Consider the following 21,946-nt stretch of genomic DNA (forward strand, 5'->3'; position numbering starts at 1 on the left):
GAATTGAGAGTTGGAGACTGTATAGTTCTTCTAGGTATCTTCCGAAGGTACTGGATTGACCAGTGCACTTCTAGAGACAAGATAAGAACAAACCATTTAACCTCTTATGTCTCGAAGTCACTACGTATGAATTGCATCATGCTTACCTTAATCCTGAAATGAGACATGTCATTTCACACCTTAGTATTCTCATTTGAGAAAGTCAGAGTTCGGACTCACTATGTGATTCCGAACAGGGCCTATTGGTGAAGTACTAAGTTGTGAGAATGTCATGAGTAACTTTGTGAAGTTCTCATAGATATGGAATTCATGTACAAGATTGCTGAAATGCAATGTATGTCACCTCATGCTTTGTTCCTTGGAGTGTGAATAAATGAACTGGCCAGTGTCCAAATTCAGTCCTGACTCTTTTGGATGAAACAATGTGACTTGTTAGCTCCTCGTCAATACATTGTTTCTAACTTATTCACAAGCGACAAAGGAGTTGAGGAAATAACAGCTAGAAGGGTAAAATGGTAATTTAGTAAATCCCGACTAGCTGATGACATTCATGAAGGGTAAACATAGATAATATTCAGTGGATCCGCTCATCATAATTAGGTCGAATTCTTGAGTAGAAAATAAATTCATTTGAACCGAGAGATTTTCAGTGTCAACTCTTTAGTGGAGTCAGTTGGCATTAAGCTAAACTTGGAAAAGGTTTGTGAACTTTTGAGTCCAAGTGTTTAGCTCAAGCTTTGTTCATTTGGGTCCATGAGGTCACTGTCACGAATCACATCGATAGGAATAGTTAAACTGGAAGCTAAGTCAAAACAAGAACGAAAATAGTTAAAAGGGTATTTTTGTCTTTTGAGACAAAGGATGAAATGAATGTCAATAATTTTTTTGACAAGTTCATTTGATGACTTAATGTCACTCGGCCATGACTTGATCATTGGGCCTCGTGAATTAATTTCATTTCATAAGAATTTTATTGAAAATTCTAAATGGGCCTTGTCTTATGTTGTCATGAACAAGTGAAGAAAATTCTAGAAGGCTATAGGCGCCCAACATACCCAAGAGATAGAGAGAATATTTTGTGCATAAATGTATGAAGATACTTGCCAAAAGAAAAAGAGGAAACAAATTTCCTCTAAGGGAAATAAGAGGTAGGCGCCCAAGTTGAGAAAGAAGCAAGGCAAGGAACAAAAAAGAAAACAAATCCAAGGCTTAATGAAGCCTACCTTGGCCGAGTATGTCGTAGAGGAAAAGAGGAAATTGGCTCATGAATATGTGATATTCTATAGAAGAGGAAACTACCTTATTGAAGGTAAGACCTCTCCTATAAATAGGAGCCTCATTCTTCTCATTTTTCTCAAAGTTGCCGCCCCTCTTCTCTCTCTCTCTAGTTTATTTTCGATTTTTCTTGTTTTGGCACCTAGGTCCTCACTCGACCTAGTGTTTAGCTCTGCGACTTCAAGACTCGTTCTTAAGTCGTAGTGTTTAAAAGTGCCCACTCACTAATTCCTTTATTTCGAGTGATTTAGTGATAGAAACTTTCGTGGTTGCTCGAGGTGCCGAGGAAAGAAAGAGAGACGTGATGCGAGGGGAGACGAGCGTTGCAACTTTCTAAGAGCTTCTCAAAGATCAAGCTTCAAGAAAGGTTAGTAAACTTCTTAGCTCATAATAGTTTTTAATTACATGTACTTGCACTTGTCTAGGTTAGTAAAAACCGTTTTTACTTGTAAAAGAAAATTTTTAAAATTCCGCCGCTTCCCGAAGCGTTAATTATTTTCTTAAACCCTAGATCGATTCCAACAATCTACATCCTGGTCGTCGCGGCGGCGACTACTCTGTCCACCTGACTTCCGGCCGTCTCGGCCATCGAGATAGTCCTCGATTACCATATACGTGCGGGCCCTTGACATTAGCTCCGCCATGTCTCGCGGGACTTTTCCAACAATAGACTTGAGGAAGTCGCTCGTGCGAACTCCCTCGGTGATTGCCGTGATGGCATCCTTATCATCGAAACCTTCGACCTTGTGAGATTCCTCGGTGAAGCGAGCGAGGTATTGTCTCAACGTCTCGTCTCTTCCTTGTCGGATGGAGAGAAGGTGGGTCTTCGATATCTTTTGCACCACGAGAGTGGCGAATCGTGCAAGGAAAGCCTCTCGCAGAGCCCGGAAGGACGAGATGCTCCCCGGTCTCAAACTTCGGAACCATTCGAATCCCGACCCTGTAAGGGGCAGGCTGAAGGCTTGATAGAGAGTCGCGTCCGACTGTCCTTGCATTGTCATCCACGTCTCATAGTGTTGGATGTGGAAGTTCGGGTCCATCCGCCCATCGTAGGGGGGAATGGACGGTAGCTTGAAGTTCCCCACGCAAGGCTGCACGAGGATTTGAGCGGCGAAGGGAGAGTATGATTCCTTAATCCCTCCGTACGGCCTCTGCCTCCCTGACTCCCTCATCTCAATGATTTGGTTTTGGAGGCTTTGAATCATCGTGACCATGTCAAGCCCATTAGTTGGTGTTACCGGTCCGTCCCGGCCCGGTACGGCAACGACATCATATGGCGGTTTCCCCGAGCCTTTCCCGGCGCACGACCACCTCAAGGCCGGCCATGGCCGAGTCAGAGCCGGCCATGGCCTTCACGGCCGAGTCAGAGCCGGCCATGGCCGGGTCAGAGCCGGCCATGGCCTCCACGGCCGAGTCAGAGCCGGCCATGGCCAGGTCAGAGCCGGCCATGGCCTCCACGGCCGAGTCAGAGCCGGCCACGGCCGGGTCAGAGCCGGCCATGGCCGGGTCAGAGCCGGCCATGGCCTCCACGGCCGAGTCAGAGCCGGCCATGGCCTCCACGGCCGAGTCAGAGCCGGCCATGGCCGGGTCAGAGCCGGCCATGGCCTCCACGGCCGAGTCAGAGCCGGCCATGGACCCCACGGCCGAGTCAGAGCCGGCCATGGCCGGGTCAGAGTCGGCCATGGCCTCCACGGCCGAGTCAGAGCCGGCCATGGCCGGGTCAGAGCCGGCCATGGCCTCCACGGCCGAGTCAGAGCCGGCCATGGCCGGGTCAGAGCCGGCCATGGCCTCCACAGCCGAGTCAGAGCCGGCCATGGCCGAGTCAGAGCCGTCCATGGCCGGGCCAGAGGCGTCTCTCGGCCAAGGGGTTGTCCACGACGCTCCTTGGTCGCCTATAAATACCAAGGTACCTCCCTTGGTCCAGGTAATCCGAATTTGAGTACTGAAATGCTGTCGAACTCGTACCTCGCTCGTTTCTCTCAAGTCTCGACCTCTAAACGCTAAACCCTCTACAAACCACCTCAATCCTACTAATGTTGAGCGTCGGAGAGGTAAACAGAGGCAACCCCTCTGTTTCCCCTTTGTAGTTCACACCTTCCCTGCTTGCTTTTCAGGTGCTTGGACGAGATAGATACCATAGATAGCTAAGGGACGACTTGGGATACCAAGTCCGACACGCTCGAGTCGAGACGAGATCACTTGGTCCGGCCTTGGGTCTAACCGTCTGCGACTCCTAAATCGTTGTCCGAAAAACAGCGACAACATTTTGGCGCTAGAAGGAGGGGACCACCGACCTTAGCACGCTCTCCCTTCCATTCCACACTTTCACTACACCTACGACTCTCGAGAGATGAGTCACCTACCCACTACCTCCGCGGGTACTCGAGCGATGAGCTCGAGGTACGGTCTCCGACTCCTCGCACACCGTCTTGACGGGCAACCTCGCGATAGCGAGAGCCAGCCCCAAGACCCGGTGAACGACCCCGAGGCCGAGCTCCGAGAGGACACGGCCCGGCGGCTCGCGGAGCTCCTTGACCGTCCCGGCGTTGACGGCTCCCTCATCGCCGATCTCCTCGGCTACGACGTCGAGGATCGATCTGCTCAGGATTACTCCGACCCCGAATACGTGGAGGAGTCGAGGACCGACGAGGCCACCCCTAGCCTCGCTCAAGCGCGACCCGAGAGGGCCGATGGTGCGTTGGCCGATCCTTTGTACCCGGCGCGACAACAGGCTCGGTCACAGTCCCGAGGATTCGCCCCCTCGGTTTCAAGAGGTGGCCGGACACGGCCCCTCGCCGAGGAGGGAGCGACTCTGGTCGACGATGGAGCCGATAGCCGAAGCGCTCGCCGGACGACCCGACCAAGGGCGACCTCGCCTCGTCACGCGCCAAGCGTGGACCTTAGAGAGCGCTTGACGGCACAGAGAAACTCCCGAGGGGAGGATCTCCGCCAAAGGCTAAATTCTCGAAGGGACGCGCTCCCCGCCGCAACTCTTGGCCGACCTCAGGCCAATATCATGGACCAAGCGTCCAACGAACGCCAACCGGTGACCCCCGTGGCCCCGACAATTGGCCCTGCCAACGGGCTTGATATGGTCACAATGATCCAGAGCCTCCAAAACCAAATCATCGAGATGAGGGAATCGGGGAGGCAAAGATCATATGGAGGGATCGAGGAGTCATACTCTCCCTTCGCCGCACAAATCCTCGCGCAGCCTTGCGTGGGGAACTTCAAATTGCCGTCCATCCCTCCCTACGATGGACGGACTGACCCGAACTTCCACATCCAACACTACGAGACGTGGATGACAATGCAAGGACAGTCGGATGCGACCCTCTGTCAAGCCTTCAGCCTAACCCTCACAGGGTCGGGCTTTGAGTGGTTCCGGAGTTTGAGGCCTGGAAGCATCCCGTCCTTCCGGGCCTTGCGAGAGGCTTTCCTCGCTCGCTTTGCCACGCTTGTGGCACAAAAGAAGTCGAAGACCCACCTCCTCTCCATTCGGCAAGGGAGAGATGAGACATTGAGACAATATCTCGCTCGCTTCACTGAGGAGTCTCACAAAGTCGAGGGCTTCGACGACAAGGACGCCATCACAGCGATCACCGAGGGAGTTCGCACGAGCGACTTCCTCAAGTCCATTGTCGGACAGGTCCCACGAGACATGGCGAGTCGGGAGGACAAAGTAGTCACCACCGCGATGAACAAGACGAAGATCGTCCCGACCCTCAGAGGAAGAGGAGCAGGGGAGGCCGGGCCCCTAACAGTCGCCCCCTCTCCGATCCAAGATCGTCGCACGTTGATAGCTTCCGAGCGTTATCAACGTACACCCCACTGAACACTCCGCAAGAGCGGATCCTAGCTCTGCACCGCGACAAGCTAGGAAGTCCGGCTCCTCTTGCGAAGGATCCCGCGAAGAGGGATCGAAATAAGTTCTGTGAGTACCACCAGGATCACGGGCATCTGACGTCCGAGTGCTATCATCTTAGGCGTCAGATCGAGGCCCTGATTCAGGATGGGAAATTAAAAGAGTATGTCCTGAGAACGGTCGGGACGGCCGCTGTGCACGAAGGCCGTCCACGGCAAGGAAGGAAGGGTCCGGCGACGGTGACTGTCGCGGACCAGGCAGCGATTGAAGAACCGGAGAGCTCACAGCTGCATGTCGTGGGCTCGATCATGGGTGGCCCGGAGTTTGGGGACTCGTCCACGCAAAGGAAGAAGTACGTGCGCGAGGTTTCCCGAAGAAAAGTTGCGCACTACATCAACCATACGTACGAGGCTCCCCCTCCGGCCCCGTTCGAGTCCATGTTCTTCACCGGCCAAGAGGCGACACGAGTTCTCCACTCGCACAATGACGCAATAGTTGTCTCGGCCCCGGTCGCCAACAATCTCGTCCGAAGAATCCTGATTGATAACGGCAGCTCGGCCGACATCGTCTTCAAATCAACGTTGGACAGGATGAAGCTGACTGGACTGAAACCGACCCCACTCTTCGGCTTCTCCGGGGAGAGGGTCATGACGGAGGGCATTATCGACCTCCCGGTCACCTTCGGGACTCCGGGGGGGCTCGAGGTCACCCACATCGTGTCCTTCCTAGTGGTGAACCAGCCCTCAGTGTACAACATCATCATCGGCCGCCCGACTCTCAACCGATTGAAGGCTATAACGTCTACCTATCACCTGATGATGAAGTTCCCGACTGAAAAGGGGATTGCCATCATGTTGGGAGACCAGTCGATGGCGAGGATGTGCTACATCCAAGGCGTGGACGGGAAAGGGAAGGAAAAGATGGTGAGCGCCATCCTCTAGCTCGGTCAAGCTACAGAAGCTGGCACTGCAGTGGAAGCCCGTCCCCATTTCTCATTATGTCATTTTATTTTCGGTTTTAAAACAATCTCGAATTTCAATAAGGCTAGTGCAAAGCATGGCATACATGAGGCTTCCTACGGCAGAGGCGTAAGGAATCTTCCTCATGTCTTCAATCTCTTGTGCAGTCTTGGGAGACTGGTCCTTAGAGAGTGAAACTCCATGCCTAAAGGGTGTTTGACCCCTCTTGCAGTCTTGCATCGAGAAGCGATCCATCACCTTATCAATATAAGATGCTTGAGAGAGCGACAGGGTCCGGTTTTTCCTATCTCGAAAGATTTGGATTCCCAGAATGTATGCGGCTTCTCCTAGATCCTTCATATCGAATTGCTTTGCCAGCCAGACCTTAACCTCAGATAACTTACCCACGTCATTACCAATGAGTAGTATATCATCGACATATAGTACCAGAAACACAAACTTGCCTTCGTGTATTAACTTGTAAACACAAGGCTCATCTATTGACTGTTCAAAGCCGAAGCTCTTTACAGTTTCATCGAATCTAATATTCCATGACCTAGATGCTTGCTTTAGTCCATAAATGGATTTGAGCAACTCACAAACCTTGGTCTCTTGACCTTTATCCACGAAACCGTCTGGTTGAGCCATGTAAATGCGCTCGTCAAGATTGCCATTCAGAAAGGCTGTCTTGACATCCATTTGCCAGATCTCATAGTCGAGAGCTGCAGCCATGGGTAGGAGTATGCGGATGGATTTAAGCATCGCGACTGGCGAGAAGGTTTCTTCATAGTCAATCCCTTCTTGTTGGGTATAACCCTTTGCCACAAGTCGTGCTTTGAACGTCTCGACGTTCCCATCAGGACTCCTTTTCTTCTTGTATATCCACTTACACCCTACGGGTTTAATCCCTTCAGGAAGGTCTACAAGTTTCCAGACATTGTTGACATACATCGAGTGCATTTCAACTTTCATGGCGTCAAGCCAAAGGTTTGATTCAGAACAATCCATCGCTTGGCTATAGGAAACAGGGTCATCCATGTCGGAGACGGCTACGAGAGAGTCTCCATAAGACATGTACCTGTCAGGCTGTTGAACAGCCCTCCCACTACGTCGAAGTACTACTTGACGAGATTCTGATGAGTTAGGTTGTGTTTCAGTTGGGGTAAGAACAGTTCTTACAGATGAGGTAGAAGCTTCCTCACCCAACTTTTCTTCAAGCACAATTTTGCTTCTAGGTTTCGCATCCTTCATGAAGTCCTCCTCAAGGAAACGAGCATTCGTGCTAACGAAAGTCTTATCGTCCTCGGGACTATAGAAAATGAAACCTTTGGTTTCCTTTGGATATCCCACAAACAGGCACAATTCTGACCTACTAGCCAACTTGCTAGTCTTTTGCCTTAGCACATGTGCAGGGCAACCCCAAATTCGGATGTGGCCCAAACTTACTTTACGGCCAGTCCATCTTTCATAAGGAGTACCAGGAACCGTTTTAGATGGAACTTGGTTCAGAATGTAAGCGGCTGTTTCGAGGGCATATCCCCAAAAGGAAAGCGGGAGTGATGAGTAACTCATCATCGATCTAACCATCTCCATAAGAGTTCGGTTTCTTCTCTCTGACACTCCGTTTTGTTGAGGTGTGCCAGGTGCGGTAAGCTGAGAAGCGATACCTTCTTCTTTAAGAAAGTCATCGAACTCTCCAGACATATACTCACCACCTCGATCAGATCGAAGGGTTTTGATCATTTTGCCAGTTTGCTTTTCCACTAAAGCCCTAAAGACCTTAAATACGTTAAAGGTCTCGGATTTGTGTTTGAGCAAATAGACAAACCCATATCGTGAGTAATCATCAGTGAAGGTAACGAAGTATTCGTATCCTCCACGTGCCTGTTGGCTGAGCGGACCACATACATCAGAATGTATTAGTTCCAGCAACTCAGTGGCTCTTCGACCTTTATCAGAGAAAGGTCGCTTAGTCATTTTTCCTTCTATGCAGGATTCACAAGTAGGTAGTGAACCTATTGCAGAGGCTTGGAGTGGACCATCCCTCACAAGTCTCTTAATCCTTTCTAGATTGATATGACCAAGTCTTAAGTGCCATAGGTGTGTTGATTTTGTTAGATCGGAGGATTCAGAAAGTTTGATCCTCTTTGGCTCCCTAATTAGATCATTATCTATTTTGGTGTCTAAAGGAGAAGGTTGAGCGGGATAGATGTAGAAAAGAGCATTCTTCATACATGCATCAGTGACAAAAGAATTATCAGGAAACGAAATACGAATTCCATTCTTAATGAACTTTAAACAATAATCTTGCTCACGAAGACGAGCAACGGATATTAAGTTCTTCCCAAAGGTAGGAACAAAATAAACATTATTCAAGTTTAAAGTGCGGTCTTCAAAAGACAGCGTCACGGATCCCACAGCCTTTGCAGACACCAGGCTCCCATCACCCCATTTGAAACAGAACTCGCCTTCCTCTAAGCTTTTGGTTTTCTTGAAACCATTCAAGGAACAACAAATATGGTTAGTAGCAGCGGAGTCAATAATCCACGATGATACATTATCAGCTACTAAGCATGCTTCGGTAACTAGTACAATACTATGTTCCTTTGCTTTGAGATAGGCGGAACAGTTCTTTTTTTCGGCCTTGTAAGGTCTCTTCACAGTTCCAGAGGCGGAGGCTTCTTGCTCAGTAGCATGTGCCTCTCCTTGATTCCTCTTTCTCTTAGTGAAACCTACAGCAGTGTGAAGTTCCTCCATAAGCTTGGTAACAGTGTACTCTAGCTTGTTAATGGAGTAGTTCATCTTGAAGGTATCAAGAGATGCGGGGAGAGTTTCTAAGATCACATCTATGACATTCTTCCCATCAATCTCAGATCCTAGGATTTCCATTTTACTCAGATGACTAATGATCAATATCATAAAGTCTCCGACAAGAGTCCTAGCCTGCATATGACAGTTCTTAAACTGTCGGACTGCTTGTAGCCTTGTTTGACGCCTTTGCCCTCCAAACATCTCAAGGAGATTATAGAGCATGTCAGCGGCAGTCTCGAAGTCACGATGTTGCTCTTTCAGCATATTGTTCATAGATGCCAAGATATAGCACCTCACAATCTCATCGGATCGAAGCCAGGCCGCTAAGGCGTCATTGTCCTCTTGAGTTGAATCATCATTCGTCAGAGGAGGACATGGGGTGGTGAGTACCCATTTGTGCTTGTTAACGGTAGGTATTATGTCGAGGTTACGTTTCGAGTCTATGTAGTTTTCGTTTTCGAGTTTGTTCGAGGAAAGAATGAAAGAGAGAGAGTTGGGAGACATATTGCCTATAAAAGTTGAAACAAGTTTATGATTAGTCTTTGGTTTAGGATTTAAGTTTGTTTAAGACTTTATAAAATCCAAAGGTGTTATGAACGAAATGACACTTTACTCCTTCGAGGGAAGGCCGCAATGAGTCTCCTTTCATAAGTAAATGACTCATCATTAATGCATAGCCAAGATGTCAATACATCAATTTTGACTAGCCACCTTGTAAATTGGTTTGATCACTCACATCCTTTCGCAGGGCCTCAAGGGAGGATTACTAGGGATTGAGTCTAAGTGTGTAACTAACTACTTAGTCCAAAAGATTGACTTTGAAAAACAATCCGCCGAGGGGAGGTCTTGTCATCATCGTCTCACTCTCGGACGTAGCTCATTGAGCAATGATCAGAGCAAAGCGCCCTTGAGTACTCTCATTTAAGAGAGGGCCACGAGGGTGACTCTTAGTCCGGCGACACTTGCACTTTTTATTAGTGTTGGGGATCGTGGGTTACAAACAACAAGTATAACCCTCCCACTTAGTTTTTGGAGTTGGTTCATCGACTCTTTTAAGTTCGGAAACAAATTTCCTAGTTAGAGAGCGACAGAGCGGACAACTAGAAGAGAATCCTAGATCGACATGTTCAGAGCAGTATTAGTGCATAAAGGCACAAGGTACATACTCGATCTTTTCCTATTTTCTATTTAGGGAAAGTGCGTGAGGGAAGTGTGAACTTCAACTCACTCGAACACTTGAAAGTTTGAGATTACACATCTTTTTATTTTTCGGCTTATCTACAAGGAGACCTCCCACTCAAATTTTCAAGAGCATATAGATTTTGAACATATGTGATATAGATATAGTTTTGAAAACATTTTGAAAATTTATTTGATTTGGATGACAAAATATTTTTCAAGTTTGAAAGTGAAAATGGTTTTTCAAAATTCAAACTAGTTTTGTAAAAATTCAATTTCAATTAAACTTTCAAAACTCAAAACATTTTAATCTTACACATCATGTTTATAATCATATGAAAAACATTTTTGCTCAAGAAAATTTTCTCATTAGAGTTCTATAACTCATGGTAGTGGGGTTTGAAAATCCGGATTTCTAAAAAACTGGAGTTTCAGACAGCCGCGCACCTCGGAGTAAAATCGCCATATCTGGCGGCTCCGATGTCCTTTTCAGCCGAAACCGGTGGCATTGGACAGAGGACAGACAGAGCTTTAATTTAATTCAAGAATCATTAAATTTCGATTTCGGAGCAGAGAGTTATGCCACTTTTAATGCGGGTTTACTCCAGCTCGAAGAAAAAGAAATAAATTAAAGCTTGGTCCTATTTAGGTGCGAAAAAGAATCAAGTGTAACGGAACGTTTTAAGATGTTGTTTAAAGCTTTTATTTGTGTTTTATTAGCAGGGTAATAACATAGAATAAAAGAAATAACAACAAGCATAAAACGAATACGGTAAATAAAAGAAACTAGAAAGACAAATAAACTAGTCACAAAATTTACCGAAATTTCTCAAACCTTTAAAACACGTTTTTCAATATAAAAAATTAAAAACTTTTAGAACTGATTCTAATGTGTTTTAAAAACATCCCAAACTCATAGAAAATCAACATGCTTTTTAATTTAAAGACATGAGCAATAAATTAAAAAAAATCTAAGATAACAATTCTAACTTGTCACAAAATTAGTAAACTTTCGAAAACGATTTTCAAGCTCATATTTTTAAAAACATGTACATGCATCTCTTTGACCATAGCTCTGATACCATTTGTTGGAATCGATTTAGGGTTTGAGAAAATAATTAACGCTTCGGTAAGCGGCGGAATTTTAAAAATTTTCTTTTACAAGTAAAACAGTTTTTACTAACCTAGACAAGTGCAAGTACATGTAATTAAAAACCAATATGAGCTAGAAGTAACCTTTCTTGAAGCTTGAACTTTGAAGAAGCTTGTGGAAAGTTTGCAACGCTCGTCTCCCCTCGCAGCACGTCTCTCTTTCTTTCCTCGGCACCTCGAGCAACCACGAAAGTTTCTATCACTAAATCACTCGAAAAGAAGGAATCAGTGAGTGGGCACTTTTAAACACTACGACTTAAGAACGAGTCTCGAAGTCGCAGAGCTAAACACTAGGTCGAGTGAGGACCTAGGTGCCAAAGCATGAAAAATCGAAAATAAACTAGAGAGAGAGAGAGAGGATTTTCGGCCACAAGTTCTAGAGAGAGAGTCTCTCAAATCTCTTAAACTTGGATGAATGAAATGTGAGGAATGGGGCTCCTATTTATAGGAGAGGTTTTACCTTCAATAAGGTACTTTCCTCTTCTATAGAATATCACATATTCATGAGCAAAAATCCCTTATTTCCCATTCCATGTTGGGCGCCCAAGGCTGCCTCCTAGAGGCTTGGATTTGTTTCCTTTTTTGTTCCTTGCCTTGCCCATTACTCTCTTGGCCGAAATTCCTTGTGCATCTACATGCAAATTTGTTTCCTCTTTTTCTTTTGGCAAGTATCTAAATACATTTATGCACAAAATAAACTCTCTTTCCTTGGGTATTATGGGCGCCTATTCTCATCTAGAAGGAGCTTCTAGAAGCTTCTTCATTTGTTCATGACAACATGAGAAAAACCCATTAAGAATTTTCAATAAAATTCTTATGAAACGAAATTAATTCACAAGGCCCAATAATCAAGTTATGGCCGAGTGACATTAAGTCATCAAATGAACTTGTCAAAAAATTTATTGACATTCATTTCATCCTTTGTCTCATAAGACAAAATTACCCTTTTGACAATTTTTCGTTCTTGTTTTGACTTAGCTTCCAGTTTAACTATTCCTATCGATGTGATTCGTGACAGTGACCTCATGGACCCAAATGAACAAAGCTTGAGCTAAACACTTGGACTCAAAAGTTCACAAACCTTTTCCAAGTTTAGCTTAATGCCAACTGACTCCACTAAAGAGCTGACACTGAAAATCTCTCGGTTCAAATGAATTTATTTTCTACTCAAGAATTCGACCTAATTATGATGAGCGGATCCACTGAATATTATCTATGTTTACCCTTCATGAATGTCATCAGCTAGTCGGGATTTACTAAATTACCATTTTACCCTTCTAGCTGTTATTTCCTCAACTCCTTTGTCGCTTGTGAATAAGTTAGAAACAATGTATTGACGAGGAGCTAACAAGTCACATTGTTTCATCCAAAAGAGTCAGGACTCAATTTGGACACTGGCCAGTTCATTTACTCACACTCCAAGGAACAAAGCATGAGGTGACATACATTGCATTTCAGCAATCTTGTACATGAATTCCATATCTATGAGAACTTCACAAAGTTACTCATGACAGACTCACAACTTAGTACTTCACCAATAGGCCTTGTTCGGAATCACATAGTGAGTCCGAACTTTGACTTTCTCAAATGAGAATACTAAGGTGTGAAATGGCATGTCTCATTTCAGGATTAAGGTAAGCATGATGCAATTCATACATAGTGACTTCGAGACATAAGAGGTTAAATGGTTTGTTCTTATATTGTCTCTAGAAGTGCACTGGTCAATTCAGTACCTTCGGAAGATACCTAGAAGAACTATAGAGTCCCCAACTCTCAATGCCTCATAACCAGACATCATAGATTCTTCTAACAATCATACTGAGGTCAATAGTCCTTTGACCCTTAGATTGCGAATATATCGTTTTAAGCAAACTACGAAGAGTTTGTTCATGCAAATCTACGTTTGTCTCTTCGTAAGTTGTTTAGTTTGTTTATGGACTAAAAGACTAAGGTTTTATCATAAAGCTTCAGACAAGGAAGATTGAATGAACGTTTCAACTTTATTATTAATGAATAAGCAATTACAAGCAAGAGTCTTCGTAAGACTATATGACATCAAATGTACATAAATAGACACTACTACTCTTCTTGTGGGCACCATTGACAACACTCGCTCCTCAACTCGAGCTCGCTCCTTAAGACGAGCTCGCTCCTTGAGTCCAGTTCGCCCCTCGAGTCGAGCTCGCTCCTCGGGACGGGATCCCAGTCCGCAAAGTCGGCAGGCACTCCTCGCGCCAAACCTACGCATCTCCAGGAGTCGAGCTCGCTCCTCGAATCGAGCTCGCTCCTCGAGTCGAGCTCGCCTCTCAAATCGAGCTCGCTTCTTGAGTCTAGCTCTCTCCTCGAATCGAGCTCGCCCTTTGAGTCGAGCTAAGAGTCTACGAGTCGATTGATACTCCTCGTGCCGACTCTTCAAAAAAAAACAAAAGACGCCGGCCTAACCCGGCGAAACCGCGTTCGCTCACTCCAGGGTGAGCAGGCCCAAAAGACGTCGGCCTAACTCGACGCACAAGGCCTAAGTCCCCCACGGGGGCACAAACTTAGGAAGCTCGGATCCCGGCGGCCCTTCGTGCATACGAGTTCGAGTAAAACGTCGGCCTTCCCGGCGTGCCGTAAGACGCGTAAAGGCGCAGGTGAAAGCCGTCTTCCGAGACGCATGTAAGTCGCGTAAAGGCGCTGCCTCAAACCCGAAAAAGGCCAAATTTGAGCCAAACTAAGGTTCGCTAGCCTCAGGGCACGAACACCAAAAGACGCCGGCCTAACCCGGCGCATGTGGTTTGAGTAAAAGACGCCGGCCTAACCCGGCGCAACCGCGTTAACTCACCCCAGGGTGAGCGAGCCCAAAAGACGTCGGCCTAACCTGACGCACCCGCGTTCGCTCACTCCAGGGTGAGCGAGCCCAAAAGACGTCGGCCTAACCCGACGCACCCGCGTTCGCTCACTCCAGGGTGAGCGAGCCCAAAAGACGTCGGCCTAACGCGACGCACCCGCGTTCGCTCACTCCAGGGTGAGCGGGCCCAAAAAAAAAAAAAAAAAAGACGCCGGCCTAACCCGGCGCACCTATGTTCCGACGCTCAAGGGCGCGAACGATAAAAAGACGCCGGCCTAACCCGGCGCACCTACGTTCCGACGCTCAAGGGCGCGAACGATAAAAGACGCTGGCCTAACCCGGCGCACCTACGTTCTGACGCTCAAGGGCGCGAACATTAAAAAGACGCTGGCCTAACCCGGCGCACCTACGTTCCGACGCTCAAGGGCGCGAACGATAAAAAGACGCCGGCCTAACCCGGCACACCTACGTTCCAACGCTTAAGGGTGCGAACGATAAAAAGACGCCGGCCTAACCCGGCGCACCTACGTTCCGACGCTCAAGAGCGCGAACGATAAAAAGACGCCGGCCTAACCCGGCGCACCTACGTTCCGACGCTCAAGGGCGCGAACGATAAAAAGACGCCGGCCTAACCCGGCGCACCTACATTCTGACGCTAAAGGGCGCGAACGCTAAAAAGACGCCGGCCTAACCCGGCGCACCTACGTTCCGACGCTCAAGGGCGCGAACGATAAAAAGACGCCGGCCTAACCCGGCGCACCTATGTTCCGACGCTCAAGGGCGCGAACGATAAAAAGACGCCGGCCTAACCCGGCGCACCTACGTTCCGACGCTCAAGGGCGCGAACGATAAAAGACGCCGGCCTAACTCGGCGCACCTACGTTCCGACGCTCAAGGGTGCGAACGATAAAAAGACGCCGGCCTAACCCGGCGCACCTACGTTCCGACGCTCAAGGGCGCGTACGATAAAAGATGCCCGCCTAACCCGGCGCACCTACGTTTCGACGCTCAAGGGCGCGAACGATAAAAAGACGTCGGCCTAACCCGGCGAGCTCGTTGCTCAGAAGCACGGGCTCCCAAAAGACGCCGGCCTAACCCGGCCCGATGTACACGTCCGGTCACCAAAGGCACGGATGCAGAGCCCCCGGGAACTACCCGGTACGACCTCTTCGATCGCTGGAAGGCACGAAGCGAAGTCGCGGGGCCACGGCCACATTAGGCACGCTGAATCGTCGGCCTAACCCGACGGGCCGATGCCACCGTTCAAACACGGGTCGGCCAATCGCCTAACTGGGCAAGCCTAGACCTCAAATGCCCTTGAAAAATTAAAGTTCACGACTCGTGACTCACGAGCCATGAACTTGGGGGGCTAATGTTGTCGGTCGTTTTCGGGAAACCGGAAATCTAAAAACAATTTGAGACTGTCCGGGCATCGCCGGCTGGATCACCCAACGGGCCCTGGCCGCCTAGGCCCGTGCACGCCCATACCCTGCCGGACATGCGCGCCCGTGCCCTGTCGGCCATGCACACCCGCAATGCGCGTCACGCGCCCTGTCGGCCATGCGCGCCACGTGCCCTGCCGGGCATGCGCGCCCGCGCCCTGCCGGACATGCGCGCCCGTGCCCTGCCGGCCATACGCACCCCCGTGCGCGCCCCGCGCCCTGCCAGCCATGCGCGCCCCGTGCCCTGCCGGCCATGCGCGCCCGCGCCCTGCCGGACATGCGCGCCCCGCGCCCTGCCGGTCATGCGCGCCCCGTGTGGGAATCGACCGAGTACTTGCGATGACCAAGCACGTTGCGAAGAGTACATTTCCAGTCCACTCACACCACGTGTCCGTAAGTGTTCATCCAAAAAACGACTTAACAAGCACCACTTCGAATAGAAATATATTATGTTTTCCAAAAATATACTAATTATCTAACCAAAAAAGAATAAAAATTTCATATTATAGACCTAAAAGTCTAAAAATATCTTACCGTTATATTCAGAATATCTCAAATTGGATTTTTGGACAATTTTCGGACTAAAATGCCTCCAAAAATCTTTTAAACATATTATATTCTCCCTTTTTTCATTTTCCCACTTTGCTCTCTCAGCCTACATCTATGATTTTCTAAAAAAACGTTGATTTTGTATATAAAGACAATTTGGTAGTTTGACTTAGGTTAGATTCTGTTAGCAATATTATAATAATATTGACGGAATATAATGACAATTTGCAAGAAATTAAATACAATTGAATTTCCAGAAAACAATAAAAATAAATAACAAAACCGGAAAAATCTTGACCGGTATGAACACAAAACTAGGTCACCATTGGGAACCCAAACCCTTTTCCACATAATTGGTATATAAGAATACAAAAAGTTCACATATCTCTTCCATGTAGGACTCTTGCATACACACATCCACAACACATTTCATTTCCTTAACAACATTGGTGTTTTCCAGCCCATTTAGAGCATCAATTTCTCATTCAATATAGTATTAACTTTGGCAAATAAACATTTAATCTTATACCCATCGCAACGAGGAATAAGAGTACGGAGGAATTAGTCAATTCCGATGAGTGGACGACACAAATCAGCCATACAAATTGTGAATAAATACCGTTTATTAAAATATGGTTTGAGATGGTTTAAGACGGTTTAAGATGGCTTAAGATGGCATAAGACAAAGACAGTTTGCGACAATTTGAGATGGTTTAAGATGAAATTTAACGAAATTTGGCGATGAAATTCAATCATTACGTTTTAAGATGGTTTGAGATGGTTTACGACAGTTTAAGACGGTTTAAGATGGTTTAAGATGACTTAAGATTAAGACAGATTGCGACAATTTGAGATGATTTAAGACGGTTTAATACGATTTAAGATGGTATAAGATAGTTTATGACAGTTCAAGACGGTTTAAGATAATTTAAGACAGTTTATTGATTTTAAGGGTATTTTTTCCGAAAAATAATTAAAATTCTAATTTAAGATACTTAAGAAATATAAGGTCTAGCCAAAATATTTCTAAATTTTTTAGGCCTAAAAAATGAAATTTCTCAAAAAAATTTAGGTTGTGTTTGGTAGTTAACTCAAAAAGTTTTTGTTTTATGTTTTCTAATTTTTGTAGTTGTACTGAAAAACTGTTTTGTAGTTGTTTTCAAAAAGCTGTTTGGTACAGTTTTCATTTTTGTTTTTGAGAAAGTGAAAAAACTGAAAAAAGTGTTTGGTATAGTTTTCATTTTTGTTTTTGAAAGAATGAAAAGAGAAAGATGAGGAGAAAGATGAGAGAAGAGAAGAGAATAAATTTTTTTTCAAAAACACATTTTATTTGTTTTCAGTTTTTTTTTAATTTTTTCCAAAACAACTTCAAAATTTTTTGAATTTTTTTTCCAAAAACTTAAACCAAACATGTTTTCAATTTTTGTTTTCAATTTTTTCAACTCAAAAACTAAAAAACAGTTTTTGAGAGGAGAAACAAACATGCCCTTACTTATTATTTTTCATTCCAGCAAAGAGCAAAAGAAAAAAACTACTCATCTATTGGCCACAATTCTCTCACGATCCTGCCAATCCTACAACCCCATTTCCTCCGTCAGATAACATCCTATCAACGGTTCCTCGTCCACATCAGGTTTTAACGCGGATCGCTCTAGGAGCCATTGATAAATTTTCGTCCAACGGTCATAACAAACACCAAAACAACACCTTTGGCTTCAAATCTCACCGCCCATTCAACGAAACACAGAAAAGCAAATCCCAACGTCGAAACCACATCCTTATAAAACCCACCCCCAAACCCGTTGTCCATGTCACAGACGAACATTGCCAAATCCATAAAAAAAATAAAATAAAAATAAAGCCCAAGTCGACTGAAGCTGCGAAAATATGTCAGGAAGAGGCAAGGGAGGCAAAGGCTTGGGAAAGGGCGGAGCGAAGAGGCACAGAAAGGTTCTTCGGGACAACATCCAGGGAATCACGAAGCCGGCGATCCGGAGATTGGCTCGCAGAGGAGGTGTGAAGCGTATAAGTGGCCTGATCTACGAGGAGACCAGAGGAGTTCTCAAGATCTTTTTGGAGAATGTCATCAGAGACGCTGTGACCTACACAGAGCACGCTCGGAGGAAGACTGTCACCGCCATGGATGTCGTCTATGCTTTGAAGAGACAAGGACGTACTCTGTACGGTTTCGGCGGTTAGGGTATAGTTTGGATGTTTTTTTTAGGGTTTGGATTGCTCATCCAATTATTTGTGCTTCTCAAATGTTAGTCGATGAAGTGGAATCTTAATTTTCTGAATTCAATGTAGTTTCAGCGACTACTACTCCTATGTTTTTATTTTTTTTTTTTATTATTATTTTTTTTTTTTGAAACCAGTCTATTTGAATTATCATCGTTGGTTGAGCTAATCAATTCTTATAGATTTGTTCTTAATAATATGCCCATACAATAAATAAATTGAAAGGAGATCGCACTCAAATCTATTGCAACTATGTGGAAATATCTGACGATGAAACGTATGAAAATTATGCCATTTGTTTCGAAATATTCATTTCATCAAAACATATCTGCACTTATCTAGATTATGATATTTGTAACCAGACAATATTTGATATTGCTTAGACAGGTCTACCGAATAAACCAGAAACCTTTTTCTTTTTTTTTTCTTCGCCGCTCCCCTCCTGGGAGGACGCCGGCGCTTTGATCGGCTCCGACTTGGGGAGAGGCTATTCTGTCTTCTCTTTGGCCTCGGAATAAGCTTTTACCCATCCCACCTCTATGGGTCTCCTTCGCAGACCCCGTGCCTCGCCGGACGTCCTTGTCCTCGCCGGAGGTTCCTGCAACAGTCGTACTCTACTTCTTCCTCCGCCGGAGATGGCAGACTCTGACCTTTGGAGGGCCATGCGGTTTGATTCCCAGATCTGGAGCTTTCGGTCCCCGAAACCAGCTCCTTTTTTTGGCCTTCCTTCCGGAGATGCCGTCCAGTTCGCCGCCGGCCCCGTCGGCTCGTTGTTTCAGATCCTTCTCGGCGAGGATGTCTCCGTTGCGGATCTTGTGGGGTGGGATTTCGAGGGCTTTTTCTTTGAACATGATGAAGACATTTTTAGTTTAGATTCAAGTTTTAATTTCTTAGTTATAGATTATGTTTTTTATGTCTATTTCTATTTATTTTGCGTATGTTGTTTAGGTGGGTGGATTAAACTAGGATTTTCAGTTTTAGATCTAGTTTATTGTCTTACCTTGTTTTCTAGTCAGCCGAATCCCTCTTTCTTTATTGCGAGTTTTTCAATCGAAGTTCATCTGCAACTTCAGACGCGCGGCAGAGGAAGGATGGATGTCGGGTTGGTCGCCAACCTCAGGCTTGCGAGCTCTCGCTGCGAAGGTTCGCTTAATCTATGGGAGTGGGGTTTGAGGAGGTGGTCCTCCAGTGGGAGGATGGAAGGTCTTTGGGTGGGTGTTGCTCGGGTGAGCGGCATCCTTAACCTTGGTTACGTAGGAGTTTATCTCCGTCTGAGAGACCGGGAAATGCTTCGGCAAATCCCAAGAGACAGGGAAATGCTTCGGCAAATCCTAATCAGGCCATGTCCTGTTTGGTTGTCTCGAGTATGGTCGTCTCGTTCGTTCTTAGGCGACACCTTCGGTTTGACTAGTCGGTTTATTATCTGTGTTTTTCTGTTCCTTTGTAATTTGCTCATCAGTAGCATTTTATTTTGAATGGATCTCTTTGATGCAAAAAAAAAAAAGACAAATAATAGAACATCTGCAATACTCAATGGCATGGCTTGAATAATTGTTGCTCACCCTCGAAAAATCCGAAAGACTAAATTCCACGCGACTTGCGTGAAATTCCGAATTCTAAGGTTGAACGGGTTGGTTCATTAAAAAGCCCATCAAAAGAAGTTGTGAAGGCTAAGGTTCACACAAAATGGTTTGAAAGTCCAAACCCAAGCTAAATAGAGCTCACCATCGCGCGCTCCTCACAAGAAACGCGCTCGGCGCGCATAAGACATGGGGCGGCGCGCCAGTGCGCGGTCGCATACTGCATACGCGCCTGAAATCCGCGGTGTGGTCTCCGATGTGTGTGGGGGTCAAAATTCAATTTTCTAAAAAAATAATAAAACCATTTAAGTTGGGCTTTAGTTCGACCAAAGCTCAACAACAGACCCGGTCCGACTCTCAAAGACATATCTGGGCCTAGCTCGACTCCTGAAGATCGGCCCAAACCCATTCAGAAGCCCAGTTCGCTAAAGGATGAGTCGCCCGTGCTGATCCAGTTGGAGGAATCGGTTTTGGTCAGACAGAAGACCTCGTCTCGAAGACCGGATCTGAGATAACTTCGACCAGCGACGTGGCAGACCCGAACTGATCAACACGTGTCCTCTTCAACGAATTCTCTCCCGCTATAAATAGGAGCCGATATGTCGATTTTCGCACACACGAGCGTATACATTTATTTCTCGATATTCGTTCTTCTATTTCTTGTTCTCTGAGTTCGCCCATTTGAGTTCGGCACTTCGTCCCCCTGATTGTAATACCTCAGATTATTAATAAAAGCATCAAGTATTTATATTCATTTTCATTCATTGCTTCTCGAATTTCGTTTTGCTTCTTATACGACGTCTTCTAAAACCCATATTTAAATAAATCAAATACATATATCATATTATAATTTGAGATTGTTGAAATCGACATCAACAATTTGGCGCCGTCTGTGGGAACAACGGAAAGTCTAATCTCGAAAGAAGCAAGTTCACCAGAAAAGTAATACCATGTCTTCCAGCCCAACTCACTATGAATCGGGAGAGGAAATCCCTCCGGGGATCAGGGCAATCCTGGATATGCTGAATAAAAAAATAGAAAGTGAAGAAGAAACCAACCGCAGCCTCAATGCTCGGTTGGATTCCCTCTTCACCCCTCAGAATACTCCGGATCAGCAGGCAGGATCCGGCGAAATGACCACCTCAGAATCCGCTCGCAACACGGCGTCAGCCGCGCAGACGAGCCAGGTTCTTCCTCCCGGAGTCCGCCTGGACTTCACCGGGATCCAGGTCTCCGAGGGGATAGATCAGTCCCCGGGCCCGAGCTCACAGCTCGGGGGGGGGGGGGGGGCTGCAGAAGAGGCCGCCACTGAAGCCGCGATCGATCCAGCCAGACTGCCCCCGCCCCCACCAGCGGTAGCACCTGCAGGATCTTTCCCAGCAAGTTTCGGACCTCGCCCTGCGACGACCTTCCAAATGTTCACCCCCCAATATTTTGGTGGGCAGAACCAGACACTGTACAATCAGGCCGAAGTCACTACGGTCACTCCAGTGCGCACGAGACTTCGCCCCTCCCAGGAGGGCAAGACCAGCATGTCCGAGTTCGAAAGGTTCAAGGAATCGGTGACGGCCAAAATGAAAGCGGTCCACTCAAAATTTCACAATGCGACTCATCGTCGAAACGGGAAGGACCCCTTTTGCTAAAAACATCACTGCCGTCTTCATTGGAGATGCCGGGAAAGTTCGTCTTCCTCGGTACAATGGTACCTCGAACCCGAAAGCTTACATCCTATCCTTCAAAATTGCAATGGGACGAGCTATGATGACAGAGAGAGAACAAGAGGCGGGATACTAGCAACTGTTCGCCGAAAGCTTGTTTGGAGCTGCTCTAGAGTGGTTCTCCTGACTCGAACCTAACTCTATCGATAGTTTTGCTAAACTATCGGCAGCTTTCTTAAAATATTATTCGATGTTCGTCGAGGACGAACTCACAATAGCAGACCTGTGGGGGGTCCAGCAGAAGGAGAGCGAGTCCTTGAAAGGCTATATGATCCGCTACAAGGACGTCCTCTCAAAAATCTCCAATGTAGATCCCGAATCTGCCATAACTTCGCTAAGGAACGATAT

The 21,946-nt window shown here is 46.5% G+C and overlaps 1 protein-coding gene across 1 annotated transcript; it reads left to right on the plus strand.

Annotated features, from left to right (window-relative positions):
• Positions 1–17,786: 17,786 nt before the first annotated feature.
• On the plus strand, positions 17,787–18,427 carry LOC149403999 (histone H4). The gene has a single exon (XM_089607256.1). It carries the CDS (start codon positions 17,950–17,952, stop codon positions 18,259–18,261), a length of 312 nt encoding a protein of 103 aa, XP_089463382.1. The 5' UTR covers positions 17,787–17,949; the 3' UTR covers positions 18,262–18,427.
• The last annotated feature ends 3,519 nt before the right edge of the window (positions 18,428–21,946 follow it).

Source organism: Urtica dioica, chromosome 2 (assembly GCF_054948205.1).
Source record: "Urtica dioica subsp. dioica isolate 48M chromosome 2, U.dioica_male_clone48M_v1_H2, whole genome shotgun sequence".
Classification (NCBI taxonomy): Eukaryota; Viridiplantae; Streptophyta; class Magnoliopsida; order Rosales; family Urticaceae; genus Urtica; species Urtica dioica.

What these genes read in the sequence shown, in the direction of transcription:
- LOC149403999 (XM_089607256.1), top strand. Translation starts at nt 17,950, where the DNA reads ATGTCAGGAAGAGGCAAGGGAGGCAAAGGCTTGGGAAAGGGCGGAGCG.